Genomic DNA, 15,515 nt, shown 5'->3' on the forward strand with positions numbered 1-15,515 from the left:
TTGCTTTTGAATCCACTCTTTACTGTAGGAACAAAATGTTAATTTAATATTCCATTTGAACAAAGTTTGGAACATGTTAAAGATTTTTAACCAATCGAATGATACTAATAAGCCTAAAGACTAAAAATAATATATTTCCGATTTGTCTATTGCCCCTTCGCCGTTGTCCAGACGCACAATTCCTCTGGTAAGAGTTCCAACCCCACGTAGTGAACTTTGCGCTTTGCACATTCATAAAGTCATGTAAAGCCATTCCGACCACGTACTAAAAAGGATGGTTCCCCCCCCCCTTAGATTACTTAGGCCCAGGCAAGAGAAGATCTAACGAAACGTTTTTCTGCTCTTCTTCACTTTTCACGTCTTTATAGCCAAAAACGTCCATGGCACTCGCACAAATGTTTTGTATTTTTTCAGTTGTATTGAACGGAAGTATATACCTCCATGCCATAGAGACATTAAGAGCGTTTCTCGGGTTAATAACAAAACTGTGCCCGTGTCCTTCCCCATGCGTTATGTTATATATCCATGATTTAAGTTTTGGGGTGAAATCAAGCTTTGCAAACCTGTACATCAGCTCTGCCATGAGAACAGGTTCGTTGACGATGTCCTCGTAACGTACCGCAAAGTAACGCCTACGTAGGCCCTTGAAGTTGGACCGCGTAGCATTTAGATACATTTCAGCTTGGCTCTTACAGATCTCCTGCATCACCTGGTATTCCTTATCCTCATCCTTCTCCGTTAGTCCCTGCATAACGATGTCACTGTCTGTGCCTAGCTCTCTGGTTAGTCTTTGCCGAGAATGAAACACCCCGCGGGGATCCCGTACCAAATGAATGATCTTCAGGTTTAGCGATGGGTCCCTTAGAAGGGAATAGAGCACTTTTATGTCAAAGATTCGCACTTCTTTTAGAACGATATGATTGTAGGTTTTACAAGCTTCTTCAACGGTCTCAAAGGGGTATTTGGAGCAAAGTATTCTGCAGTGCTCCTGTGGAATGATATCACTTCTTTTAAAAGATTCACACGCTGGCGGGGAACACAAGGCTCGACTGGTCTCCCACTGGAACAATGTAGACTTGATCTTTTCCGATCCCATGTAGGCATCAAACACCGACATGTCACACAGAAAAGCAGAGCGCAGCAGGTCCCGTACAGACATATGCAATACCCTATGGCCGTTCTGATGCAGTGCAGACCATACGTGCCACCCTGGTTCCATTAGATAGAAGACATCAGGGTGTTGGCTGAAGAGTTGGCCAGTGAAAGATGATCCTGATCTCCAGGAGGAAAGGATAAGGATATGCGTCCTGTCGTGTTTCTTCACAGGAGGAGACGGCATTGTTCTTAACTTCAGCAGAACGCAGATGAAAGCTGCAGTTTGGGCTACAATCAGAATAATGTTGAATTTGAACATGTTCTTGGTTGAAACCTAGGAGGAAAAAACTAAATTTTAGAATCTTTACATAAAACAAATCTAAAAAAATACCACATTTGCGGTAAGACAGAAAGAGGAGTAAGAGCGTTGTGTTGCTCAGTTAAACTTGAGTGTCCCCAGTTGGGTTTTCTAGACTTCAAGCCATCCGCAGCATTCCTGAATTGTCCCAGTTTCACTGGTGATCCTGCCCAGTGCACCAAGGACACCATTATGCTTCATCTGTCCGTGGAATTCCACGGGAATTGTCACATCTCTTGGATCAGCTTTAGCAGAGTTGCATATTGTCATAGTTTATCCTGAAGTACATGAACGCACCGCGCCGCTAGGTGGGACTTCGAAAATGTTATGCCAAACAAATTCACAAAGGCAGCAACAATTTGTACACAAAAAAAAGTCCACTTCAAAGGCCTTTTTATTTGTGTTAACTAGTCAATGCCTATACTAACGTGCAGCATCACATCTTTCCTTGGTAGAAAGTCAGCAGTGCAAACAGGGACACAATGAGATCCACTGACCCATGCTTGATGATGGCCGGCGAGCAGGGCAGAGAACAATGGCAGCAATAAAACTCTAATCAGCCGACCTACTGTGTTGTCTCAAACACTTTGCAAACGGCAGCAAGTGAAACCTTGCACGTTATGGAGCTAATCTCACTTGGCAGCGGTAATATTAGAAATGGGAACCTCACACAAACGACTACGCAGGAATCCCTTGTTGGCCACCAGCGGGTTGATGTCTTAAGAAGTATCACAGGGTCAACTCATAGAGAACGTTCTCAAGTATGGTGAGGATCGCAGAGGTCTCTGGCATCTCCAATCCAACTGTCACATGCAAGAGAGCGTAAATACAGACGGTATAGCTAGAGGCTTCAGTGGTCTCTAAAACGTCCTACCTTCTTGAATTGGTGGGTTTTTTTGGTCTTTCTTATTAAAATCTTAGAGTCTTGGAGGAGCCAAAATTCAGATAGAACTCTAGCCAGACGCACGCTATTTAGTGATTCAGGACTTGTACACGTCAGGAGAAACCAAGACACTCAGGGTGTAAGCGATACCAGGAGGAATCTCAGGCTTCACCCTTAAATCGTATGCTGCCCCCCCAGCTCTTCTACCGGCAGCTTTAATCCCCTAGCCAAGACAGTTTGCTGGATTTATTCCAGCCTAAATCATCCGATATTTGAAATATGGCCGTATGTTCTTAAGGTAAAGGGAAAAAGAGTTAATCTGTTTACAAAATAAAGTGTTGACTGTAACAATGCTTTCTTTACGTGCCCATAAAACCAACAAGTCATTGGGTTTTAAAAGTAGAATTCCTGGAGCTTAAGCCCTCTCATTGCCCGTGTGACTCTGTTAACGGTCCTTTGTTCTCTTTTATTGTGTTCTGTCTTGGCTTCACCTACCTAACATATTCCTCTATTCAAGTATTAATTCCCCTTGGATCGGAGCCACTGCCGGCCCTTAGCGATACCGCATTTAATGTGCCGATACTCTCCCTTCTAACCCTTTGAAATTATAACGCCGTGTAAATGACAAACACTGAAAAGTTATTTCAAGCATGCCGAGTTCTCGAATATCACACAGATACCCCCAGTATACTTCAACTGTACCGTACAGCCCAGAAATTAAGACTTGATACATTTTCATAGAATTTGGAGCCTGGCAGGAAGAAACAGAGGATTATTGCACAAAAATTTATATAAAAAATTGGGAGTCAACTTTAATACTTTTAGGAGCCATCATTCCAATTAAAGAACCCGAGCTGAAACTCAATAACTTGCATGATACTAAACATATTAAAGTGTCTTCCTGATACAATCTTGCCTCTGGGTGTGTGGATTGTGTTATCTTCCTAAAAGCAATTAACACAATGAGACGTCTTTTTATTTTACTAGTAAGTAATCCTTAAAGTTTTCCTTCTTTTTTGTTCCCAGGTTAGGAAATATTTGCAAATATGGTATCGCAATCAGTTTTTTTTCTTCTTCCTTTTATTTATCTATATTGTTTTGTTGCAATTTTATTATTTGAAAACAATTTGAGAACAGGAGAAAAAAAATAATGCAACATTGTTTAAAAAAAAAACCATTTAATAATTCCAAGGTCTATATAGCACGTAGTCCTTAATTCATGTTTAAAGCCCGGATTAGAAACATTTAATAGATAACCTCTCGATGGCTCATGTCTCTCTGGCGTAATTATATATGAAATCCCCGTAAGTATACAGTGTTAACATAATTCCCGGGGAGGAAAGCAAACACATTCGTTTGATAAGTGTTCTTGGGTTCATTTTAAACAGTTTCAGGGTCAGATCAATCAGAAAGCCCACGGTTTGCATGCATGCGGACGCAGAAACCTATACATAATATGTCATGAACTTATATTACAGCAATAAGTGATAATAAGTAACAAATAAGTAACACTTAGCAACGAGTCCATGCGGTGTTAGAGAGATAAACAGATATTACCTCTCTGTTGCATTAAATGACTTTAAATATATTTAATTTACATTTATTTATATTTATATATAAATACCTGTATATATATATATATATATATATATATATATATACATACACACACCAGGGAAAGCAAATAAGTATTTCAATGTATTCTCACCTTGAGTGCTTTCCAAAACGTCTGTAACCGATGTCTCTCCGTCGGGGTGCTTTGCTCGTGTCTCTCTGTGCCAGATGCCCCAGTGTTTTGCCTCTTGCCTCTTTGCTCACTCGGTGGCTGATTCCATAGACCTCGCTGCCTGGTTCCGCCCTTGTATTGCCCTTGCTATATCCTTGCACACCTGTGGATTCTGTCCCCCTCCCTGCTTGGTCACAATGCAAAGTAACCTGACAGTGTACTGAACGGCTTTGGTCCAGTGACCGCTGACTTGGATCAGGAAACCCGAGGGTGTCACGCAGATCTGGCCGTCATCTCACGTTGTCGGTCCATCAGGCTCGTGCAGTTTAGATCACCCGTCCCCGCCATCTCTGATCACATGTCACCTCCGACGTGGCACTTTGGACTCTAAAACAAAAAAGAGAAGTGTTTGTAAGGCATAAAACTTAATTACTAATTTTAATGAAAACTAATCTTATTGATATGGCGCCAACAAGGGACGGGGCGGCCATCACGAGGCAGCCCTAGCACTTTAAGGCCTGCAGCTGCCTGCGGATGGATGGATATGCGTCGCCGCACGCAACCGTCTTTATGCTGCCACCACATACCAGTATGGGGCACCAATGGCCAGTGGCCCACCGGGCAGTTGCCTGGGGTGCTAGATGGCCAGTCCGGGTCACTTCCACGTCGCTTCTTACAGTCCATACATTCAAAGGGTCCGACAAAACCAGAACCGACCAAGATGAACCGAGACGTCCTCGCTCGCAAAGCTTACAATCTAGAGGAAGGTTTATAGCAACACTCGCTCTGAGTCTGATACTAATCCTTCCCTCCATTTTTTTCTGTGGAACAATGTAAGGGTTAAATGAATTTAAGACCCAGACCATTGTGCTTCATTTATTTATTTTTACATAAGGAAGCTCGCCCTGGGTGTCATTCTCTGCAAGATATTCAGTTACCTTTCGGCTGCTGATTAATACTCACGCCGCCCGGGATAATAGCCGCCAGCGATCTCGAGTTTCTTTTCCTTTACGTTTCCCGGTAAATAGACAGTTGCCAGAGACATTGTGTTTTTATCGTATTGATTTTGCCCGTATGGCTTCTGATTTTAGGATCCTCCCTGCAGCGTTAGGCAGCTGTTCTCTAAAGCCGTGTAATTGTATCACATATTTACTAATGTCGTAAATTGGGAGTCGTTTCCAACCATCGGGCGGCAGGAATTACGCCGGCGATGGCGGACTCTGTTTATTCACGGATTATATATATATATCGTTGCAGGGCTGCGCGTCATCTGTTTTATTTCGCTAATTGCGAATAAAACACGGTGATATTCCCACGGCTCCGCACACGGGTTTCACGCGCCTCGTGTCCCTGATTGCACCGCAGAAGGATAATGGGACTTAGCGTCTCTATTTCTGCATGCATTGTATTTCACATAAAAATAAAGCTTTAACCACTTATGTGCTGCAATTTAGAAACACGCGTCGTCATCTTTTCTTTTTTTTTATTCATCTTTTACTATAATGGACCCGGCGACTAACTTTCTCATTTCTCCTGGCCGCGTTCTCTTTAGTGTCGATGATATATGAATGATATCAGGGTACTGTTCTCCGTGCCGTATCTATGCTGTACCCGTCGTTGGTACACAAGGCTGGCTGGCCGACTTGGCCCGCATGGCGAAATGCGGCCGATTATACCCCAGAAGTTAGCCGACGTCTCTGCTAGTGAATGTTTTACCGGGAATAATGTTTCTTTTTTTGGGGGGGAAAAAGTCTCGATACACCTTCATTGCACCGGATATATATATTCAAGCTTCATGTCCCATTTATGAATTCTGCTGATTTTCATAGAAAAATCCTTAAAAAAACGGCCCCTAAACTCCCAGCACCCTGCGTGACCCCGCATCTCAAACAGTTCTGCAATCCTCCGGCGTTCCAAAAAGCGAGACGCAAGCAGATTTTTATCATTTATTTCGCAACCACTAAAAAAACCCCATTCATTTAGCAGGTGATTTATACGCAGCGTTAAACAATACGTGGATTCCAAACAGAAACTCATCAGCCGCGGAGGATTTACTAGACTTTGTCAGCAACACAATAGCGCGAGGTGCGTATTTAAAACGAGCAAAAAGTTGGCGTAAGAAAACGAATGATTTTAAAGAAGCTTTTAACTGTTTGGGTACTAACATCATTGACACGGGAAGCCGCTGCGCTGCATAAAGCTGTATACAAATAATAGTTTTATCAATATTTCTTTGTCAGCGACTGTTACTAAGTTAATTAATGGTCGACTTTCTTTGATTTAAGCAGATTTGGGAAGGATGATACCTTTATTGGCTAACTGATGGAGTGCAAGCTTTGGAGACTATGAAGGTCTCTATTCCGGGCATATTACACAATGAAGGACTCATCCTGGGTAACACGGCTCTATACCTTTACCTTTGCTTTAGTTACACAGGGGATTTCATCAGAAGTGAAATCTGGCCAATTTTTATTTCCAGTACTCTGTAACGCACAACTCGGCCGCATATTACATCAGAAAATGGACAAGTTCTGAGAAACCCGTCCTCTGTCGACCCTGACCGTTCCCCTGCAGGAGATCTCGCTGTCCGTCATGTCCGGTTATTATGCGTATCGGCTGAGATCACAGCCCGGTTTCTATGCCAATGTAAGAATTTCTTGGCAAGCAGGTTGAAATCTGATGAAACCCGGTATTACGATGTAACGTTGGGTGCAGCCCTCCCTGCTTGAGTGTCTGGAGGAGAACCATAAGCACAGTAGAGCTGGACCTCCGGTTCTTTGGGGGCCATATGCGAGCCTTTTTAAAGTTGGCACTAATCAGCCATATACCACGTGTTTCTTATCCTATTCTATGGCTGAAACCAGAGATTGCGAGCACAATATATACCTATGGCTCGTATCCCCAGCCCATTATGTTAAAACTCCAAGGTGCCATCCAAAAAATAAGAGTCCACCACCAGGTGCTAACGTCCCCTGTATTAAAGAGGTTGAACTCTGTGTATGTTACCTACCTACAAGACGTACCATAAGTTTTCAAGGTAGAGACGTGGCAGACATGCTCTCTGTAGGACGGTGGGCTTAAAGGCACCTCCAGAGGCTTGCTCCCATACAGCAATACTGGCTGACCCTCCTGATGGAGACCCTGCTGATGGAGACCCTGCTGATGGAGACCCTCCTGATGGAGACCCTGCTGATGGAGACCCTCCTGATGGAGACCCTCCTGATGGAGACCCTGCTGATGGAAACACTGCTGATGGAGACCCTGCTAGTATCTGCTGCTTCTATTTGATGATTCTCTCGCTTTGAGCCGACAGTCGAAGACCAAGCTTATCTCCTGCCATGCCAACGGACCCTTTAGTTCTCCCAAGTTAATTTAGCGCTTGGATCAGCAATTACCGCTTCTTTAGTATATTTATCTTAATAGACTTATTTGAGAAACGCAGAATTCGGAAGAACAATGCCCGTTAATAAGTAAGCACGCCGGACAAACATCTATAAGGAAAAATTCTGTTTAATATATATTTATTCATAAAAAAAACACAATAACTTATTTATTTTACAGTGGATATATAGTTAATAAAAACAGCATGCATTTAAAATTCTATGAAACACAGTTCTACTGCTTTACATGACATATAATATTAAATGCTAATAATATATTTAGACTCGGTCTGTAATGCCTTGTTGGAATCAATGTTTTTTTTAACCAATATGATATTTAAGTTTACATGCTTAAACTTAACATGGTTTGGAAAAAAAGTAACAAAGTTACCATGCAGGGCAAATGGATAGGACAACAAGTAAATGTAAAGAGCAAAAAAAAAAGTTTGTGGGAACTTATTATGAAGAAAGGTTTTGTGCCGTAACAATTATAATACAACTTGCCACAGGCACGTTCAATGAAACCATGTGTAAAGAGTGTGTCGACCCATGAGGACCATGTTGGTTTTGGTTTGTTTTGAGTAAAAGCACTTGGACGCCAATGTCTAGTCCACCAGTCAATGTCCTCCCAATGGCCCCACCAGCCAAGACGTTGCATTAGAAAGTAGCCTTGATAAAAACACTGTAGATGACCGGCATTACTGAGCGATAAAATAATTTAAAAATGGTATAGATCTCCTGGAGTAATCATTCTACTATGTTGTGTTACAATGTATCGTTGACACGGAGTACCATAAAAAAATCTAACAGTTTGTTACTTAAAGTACCAGACTCGGAAGTAAGCGTGAAGAGGGTCTGGGGGTTTGGTAGTGGAGTTACTGGAAACCTTAAGACTCCATGCACGTTCTTCTCATTTGTCACACTCTAGGTCTTGCGTTCCTTCACCTCCCTGATAATGCTGTTCGCAGAACTCCCGGATCCGTCTGCAGGCCTCGATCATCATTTCTTCTGGAACGGTGAGGACGACGCGAAAGTAGTTTGGATACTCAAAGCACTGAGGGGGGAAACAAAGTGGAGTGAAAAAATACAAGAGATCAAATACATGGTACCTAGAAACCAACAGCAAACCACAACTGCCCACAGTCCGAGTAACACCAAAAGTTGGGTATAGGAAGAAGCCGCCACATTTGATTGTTGGGTAAAGATGTTTTATGACTTACTGTAGCAGGGAGACAGAAAACGGACTGTTCGGAGATCATCCTTTCAGTGAAGTCCACATCATTCTCAAACTCTGGGAAGTGTTCCATATCAATTCCGACCTGTGTGTTAAAGAGACAGTGGACCTGTTAACTAATGGGCTTAAAGCTTAGATCACTCATTCAAGCTTCTCAAATACCCCTATTTAAAGGCCCAATGAATTCCGCACTGACCAGGGGCAACTGACTCAAAGGCATGAAGAGTATCAAGGGGCTCTGTCCGCTTTACATCTATAAATAGGTTTACAAAATGAAGTTAAACGCTGTATAAAATGTCTGTTAATGGTGGCGTGATTTGTTTTAGGTGGAAAGTTACAAATCATCGATTCTTCTTTCCTGGCAAACTCATAAGATGTCTCACCATAAGGTACATGGCTCCAGCTGGCTGCACCGGGCAGAGTCCAGGGACAGAGGAGAGGGCAGTGAAGCACAGGTCAGCATTGGACTGCAAACACAAAGCAAACAAACGGAACATTTTAACAAAGGTTCCAGAAAGCAAATGACTGGCGTAATACTGCGCCAGAGTAACAGATAAAGAGTTCAGAAAGGGGATGTCAAATAGTTCTGGTGCCAAGTCTAGGGGAGAACATCTACCCTACCACGGCGCAGGTTTAAAAGATGGATTACCAATCTCGTAGGGTCAGTCTAAGTTCTTCACCCTGGGGTGGACACAACTCATTTCCATTAATCATACAAAGTACCGGAAGTCCAATGTTTCCTTCCATTATCGCACAATAGGTCAAATTATATGTTGGATTTTGGATCCCTTAGCTGTAGTTTTTGGGATCTCCCACCACCATGCCCCCCGCCGCAGCTGTAGTGGTGTGCTTCTTTACCTAAGCAGGCCAGGCAGTGACGCCACATATCACGTTGGCCTAGAATGTCATTTTTAAAGGGTTTTTGTTGACTTGACATTGGTATCATAAGGCGCCAGGGCTTTTGAGAATTCTGCTGTTAAAATCATAATTCAACAGGTTTGTGGTTTCCTGCTCCAAGCGGTGGTTCTACCTCATGTCCCAGATCAGGAGAATTTCTATAGTTTTTTATTTGATGAACTTTTAGGATTAACGATACCCAGAGTAAATAGAGTTCCTTGCATCTTGCCGTCTGGAGGTTTTGTGTGATTACCTTAATGAAGCTGATGGTGTTTTGGTAGAAGTCCTGTGGCGTCCTGTTTATGATGTGGTCCAAAGCCCCCTGTACTATGGTGCACGGCCCAAGAATCCTTTGGCTCAGCCTCACCAAACCTTCTCTGATCTGTGAATTACAAGATTGTTCTTAGACTCTATTTTTATAAACAACAGAAAAAAAAAAACATCTCCACTATTAATTCCTGAAAAACCACCAGACTAATCAACATCAGATGGGCCACGTTTATGGGTCTGGCGTGCTGCCACAGCCAATTCCGACTTGGTGCCTTTTGCTCCAGGACATAACAATTAGCAGATGTATTCATGGTTTACGTGTAACATCGGGAGAGGGAAACATACCTCCTAAACATTAAAATAATGGATTTATCTGGAAGAACATAAAATCATCCTGGTATGTTTTGTGGTCTACTGGGTTAGAAGGTTCAGACTACTGTGGACCATTAGCCACCGCAGTATGCAGTGTCCATGACGCAATATTGTTTTCGTTTTATAGAAACTAGTAGTAATAGTCTTGCCCTTACCTCTTTTCCAAAGATATTTTTGCGATCGTGGATTAAAATCCACCCCATTCTCCATCCAGGCACCAGCCAACGTTTCGCAAGCCCACCACAAGACAGTATTGGGACATTGGTGCTCAGCGGAGCCAGAGACTGAAACATGCCTTCTTCAAAAACCTAATAAAAAAAAAGGAAAGAAGGTCACATGATCTAAATGTTTTATATTGGCGTCTTCGATATCGATGCAAACTAAACATTCCCCATGTGCCCGTAAGGCATTTGCATTATTTATTTATTTATTTAAAGATTTTGTCGAAAACTGCAAAAATACATGAACTTGGCCCGATTCACTGTATCGCAAAACCCAAGTCCATCTCCGCAGACAGATACAAGGGTATCCAGGTAATGCCATTGGCTTTAGAACTTATCTTAAATTGCCAGAATTCCAATCGTGCCAATAAAATTCCCCTTTTCTTCCCCCAAGACAGTGTCATAAACGACCATTTAATGAATCTGTTTACTGTAGGCTTTTTTACAGGGAGTTAATAATTCTTGGATAGCATCCGTCTCTCCCCAGCGCTCTGTACAGAACATCTGAAAGCGTTTATCACAGCGGCGGTCGGCCCACGAAAAGATACACTTCAAAGAAAGGCAGATTCTGCAAAGTCACTGTGACATATGGATCGTCTGACCTCACGGACGAGGTGACCTCTTGTGTGTTAAGGAATAACGTCCGCTAACCCGACACATGATATGACGCTCATTTGAGATGCCCGCGGTGAATGCCAACCTGTATACTCTGCGTCATCGCTCAATAGCTCCATGCTCTGTACTATAAGCGAGAACGTATATATATATATATGTACCTGGAGAGCCATTACTATTTTATCATACATCAACTAGTTGGAAGTGTAACACTTGCTAGGCATCATCATCATCATCATCATCATCTGACATCATTGTATGGTTACTTTAGACTTAAACATTGACGAGGAGCTCACCATATCACCGTAGATTTCATCAGCCAGTATGGGCACACATTGTCTGGATGCGACTGTGAAGACATAGAAAGGACTATAGATCAGAAATTATATGTTGTATCAACACACCGTTAAGGCGGCTGTAAGTTATCAAAAAGAATGAAGGATGGAGGGGTAAACGGGGGCCAACATTAATACAAAGTGTTTTACACACCTCAAAGGACGACACAAGACTCGCAGACTAATTTACTCACCCGACAGAATTTTTTGCAAGTGTTTCTTATTGAAAACCGAGCCACAGGGATTTGATGGATTGTTGATGATGATGCCTGCGGTCTTATCATCCACCAGCGACTCCATGTGCTTCAAATCAATCTCCCAGGATCTCTCGGGCTGAAAAGGGGAGCACACGGTATAAGAGACGCCAGCACGCGGCACCTTATTGAGTTATTGGAAGGACAGAACGGCGCTACCTACTTTTGGTACTGCGTAATATCTTTTGGAATTTAGGACCGGTGTTGACGCAAAGCGACGGACTTACCAGTAAATTGTAGAGCTTGACCTCCACCCCGAGAGACAGAGCCAAAGTTTTGTAAAGCGAGAAGCCAGGTCGTGGCACCAAGATATTCTGACCAGGGTTGGCAAGTACAGACAAGGCAAGCTCAATAGCTTGACTGCAGCCACTTGTAAGGATGACGTCCTAAACAGAAATAATTTGCATTATTATAACAGGCCGATAATGTTTGCTATCTAATAATTAAGTAAAAGCATTATATATATCGATTGTCTACATTGATTTGCTTTAAAATGGTCCATGGCATAGAGTCATGGGGCTTCCTCTATTTGATTCATGATGATGAGGTTCTAAGGGGAGATATCGAGGTTTTAAACATAGTGAATCCTTCTCCATCTGGGTTTGGATTAGTTAATGTGATTCTTTTATCTGTCTTCTTCAAGATACATCATGCGTAAATGATAGAGCCTACTCTATGTGTCCGTAGCACTTGAACAAAAAAAATGCATCTTGGTCTACCAAGGGGCTCCTGCTCGCGTCTCTTTCTGCGTTGCACCTACCTTGGCTTCCAGTGGAGCTTCTGGGCAGGTGTAGTATTTGGCGATCACATCCCGACTTGACAGGTACCCTACCAATACAATAAAAGACAGCTTGAAACAAATATTTGCCCCTTAAAATTGGGCTTTCTTCTATCAGACGGGCAGCTGTGATGAGGGAGAAGTATTAACACAACGTGATATGGTTAGTTGGGTCTCTTGGGCTGCAGGCCCCTTGGACATTGGGAAAATGGCATACATATGGAAAGTCATTGGGAATATTAGTTTGGGCACTACTTAGGAGAAGGTGGGATTAAAGGTGGAGTAAAGCTTTGTAATTACCTATACTTGGGGCATATCCATTATACTTGTGTGAGTCAATGGCTTCTTTCATGGCTCTGGTCACATGCTCGTCCGTAGGAAGATTGCCAAATACAGTTGGGTCTCCTGGAAGTAAAATGGTACTGTTGGTTACCCAAGGCTACTCAAAAGACATATGAGACAATTCTATAATAGTCCCCCAAGTAGTACGTGTAATCCTTTGGGTAGCCCAAGGGCTTCTTCATTACCTGTAAAAGGGGTTTTGTTGGATCAACTACAAGGCACAATTCCGAATGGTGTGTTTTCATTAGAATAATGTAATTATTATCATTATGATGAGATTATTTGAGTGTTCTGTTCAGATTTCTGTGTTTTCGCATAATTCTGCGAGTGATATATAGGCGAATACTGAAGCTACTAACCTATGGACAATGCTATCATCTTCTTGTTGGGATTGGGTTTAGCAGTCATCGTATCCACAATCGCTCTGATTGGATTAAAGGTTTTCTTTGACATCTCCGATGCCCGAATTGCCCATCTGGGCTTCCTGGATTTCATTTTCTCCAAGCCATTAGGTCCTTGAATGTTCACATGGACATCAAGGACTTTAGGGTGGACAGCGGATCCATTTACTTGGATAATATAAGAGTCCGTCTGCATTTCTCCTGGGAACAGGAAAGTAACGTTAAAAGAAATGAGTACAAATTATTATTTATTGGTTTATATGGCACCGTCATATTCTGCAGCGATGTACAATATACAATTTCCCTTTAAGCCACAAAGGGATCTAAATATATAATGCTGGGTTTAATGAAGAGAGAGTACAAATCCCAGATGTGCAGGCACAGAAATATCACCAGATGTTTATATGCGTGTGAACAATATATTTATTTATATTCTCGTTTTCGTGCCATATGTAATGAAAAAGCCTCTTATTTTCACAATATTTTAGTGATCCTGCCACTAAAATAAATGCAAAACAAAAACTAAATAAACAAAAATAAATAAAATAAAAAGAATTACATGGGAAAAAATTTATTGTATGGAGGCTAAATTTGTAAATATGTAATTTCTTTTCTAAAATGATCTTATTTATCTTATTCCAAAAAGTTAAATAAAAAAGAAATTACATTTATTTAAAATAAAATTTGTGACAAGATTGAAAACTTTAAAAAAAAAAATTAAATAAAAAAATGTAATTATTTTCATTAGGCAGATTAAAATTAAAATATATGATTTTTTTTTAATGATAGCATGGAATTCAATGGAATTCATCAGGAGAATTGTGCGCTTACTGTACCTTGGTGATGGAAGCTCACGTTATCGGCTGTTCCTCTGTAATCTTCTGCACAGCGAGCGAGACGAGTCACTGATCCGACTCCAAGTGTCCATAAAATAGCCCCAAAAAATGGGAGTTGGACCGGAATCCAAGTCACTATTGGTGGAAAGGGAGGGTAGTGTCCCACTAAAAGAACATCCCTCCTATTGGTTTATGTACCATATTGACTTGATTTGGAAGGCATGTCGGTTAACGCTTTCATGCACCTTTTTCTTTAGTAAAAACATGAGCTTTGTATCTGTATCCCGACTCGCGCTCGGTGCATTGACGCACAAGGTCAACAGGCAATTTACAGTAACAAAAAATGTAGGTGAACCAAGATAAGCCATCTATAACATACATCTTGTTTAGGTCAGTCCTAAATGAGGACAAGAGTCCAAATGGGTGTATTTGTTAAGCCATATGCTGAGGTCTGTCATTCCTACACGTGATCTCTTTTTTTATATGTGAATTATGTGCCAAATCCAGTGTAGCTTCCACGCCAAGAGGAAAATTACCCGCTGACTTCCATAAAATATTTACCAGATTATCCCCGTACATATGGCCACGTCGTGGAAATCTATAGGTTGGATGGTGCGCTACCCTACCTGATACCTCCTGGGCGTCTTCGTGACGTTCAAAGAATGCAGGCGAATCTTTTGGGATCCACGTAGACCGCGTCAACCACATAGATCCAACCCTCAAAGCCTTTCGGGGTTAAAACCCATTTCCAAATGATTGCCGGGAAGGTCAAAGTCGATGGCACAAGAAGGAAAGCAGCCAGCTAGTTAGCACTTGGCCACCAGAAGGCTTCAAGCATATACTGAACAGCATTGACTTTTATTACTACAGCACATGGCACATGGGGTGTAGCTTTAAGCGCGGCATGATGTATTTCCCTTTCCAACATGAATTCAGATATTTTCAAACACAGATTTCCATTGTTGTTGCGTTTGTTTGAAAAAAAAAATCATACTTTTTCAACATTTAAAATGACCAAAAAAGACCCTTTTTTTTTAGGGAGTGGGGGTTGGGGGTGTGCTTATGGGCAGGGCTCGACCAAGACCTTCTACGTAACCCACCGCTCGTCATTCATTAACAAGATGAATAGTCATTTCTAACCACCGTCACGTTATCGGGGCGTTAAGGGCTGTAGAACGCTGCGAGACCCTCAAACCCAGCAAACATTCTGAGCGCCTACAAAAGAGGGGCTTGTGGGGAACAAAGAGGGGCATCAGGGATTTGAGTCCTAAAGAGGGACTGGCTCTGCAGAAATCATTCACGTGGGATGTATGACTTTTTGTTTTGTGTAATGTTTCTCAGCAGGCATTGTGGACATCTTGACCCTTGTATGGTTGCGTCACAGATGAGCCGTGTGGTTGCGGCATTCATTAACGCCCCGGTCTATAGATCTGTTATTAGCTTTCTCTATCCCATCAATCAATACATTGTGGGAAATAATCGGGTGAATTGGGTCTTTTTCCTTTAATTCTGCGAGTT

At 42.1% G+C, this 15,515-nt stretch overlaps 2 protein-coding genes across 2 annotated transcripts; both read right to left on the reverse strand.

Moving 5' to 3' along the window:
* Positions 1 to 295: 295 nt before the first annotated feature.
* On the reverse strand, positions 296 to 1,414 carry LOC128468032 (carbohydrate sulfotransferase 4-like). The gene has a single exon (XM_053449803.1). The coding sequence runs from the start codon at positions 1,412 to 1,414 to the stop codon at positions 296 to 298; it is 1,119 nt and encodes a 372-aa protein (XP_053305778.1).
* Positions 1,415 to 8,337: 6,923 nt separating this feature from the next.
* On the reverse strand, positions 8,338 to 14,133 carry TAT (tyrosine aminotransferase). The gene is made up of 12 exons (XM_053449213.1): positions 13,998 to 14,133; positions 13,120 to 13,362; positions 12,719 to 12,823; positions 12,401 to 12,468; positions 11,868 to 12,026; positions 11,581 to 11,719; positions 11,348 to 11,400; positions 10,371 to 10,523; positions 9,827 to 9,955; positions 9,060 to 9,143; positions 8,663 to 8,761; positions 8,338 to 8,496 (listed from the first exon to the last, which is right to left on the reverse strand). The coding sequence occupies exons 2-12, from the start codon at positions 13,355 to 13,357 to the stop codon at positions 8,353 to 8,355; spliced, it is 1,371 nt and encodes a 456-aa protein (XP_053305188.1). The 5' UTR covers positions 13,358 to 13,362; positions 13,998 to 14,133; the 3' UTR covers positions 8,338 to 8,352.
* Between the last annotated feature and the right edge of the window lie 1,382 nt (positions 14,134 to 15,515).

This window comes from Spea bombifrons, chromosome 10 (genome assembly GCF_027358695.1).
Source record: "Spea bombifrons isolate aSpeBom1 chromosome 10, aSpeBom1.2.pri, whole genome shotgun sequence".
NCBI lineage: Eukaryota > Metazoa > Chordata > Amphibia > Anura > Pelobatidae > Spea > Spea bombifrons.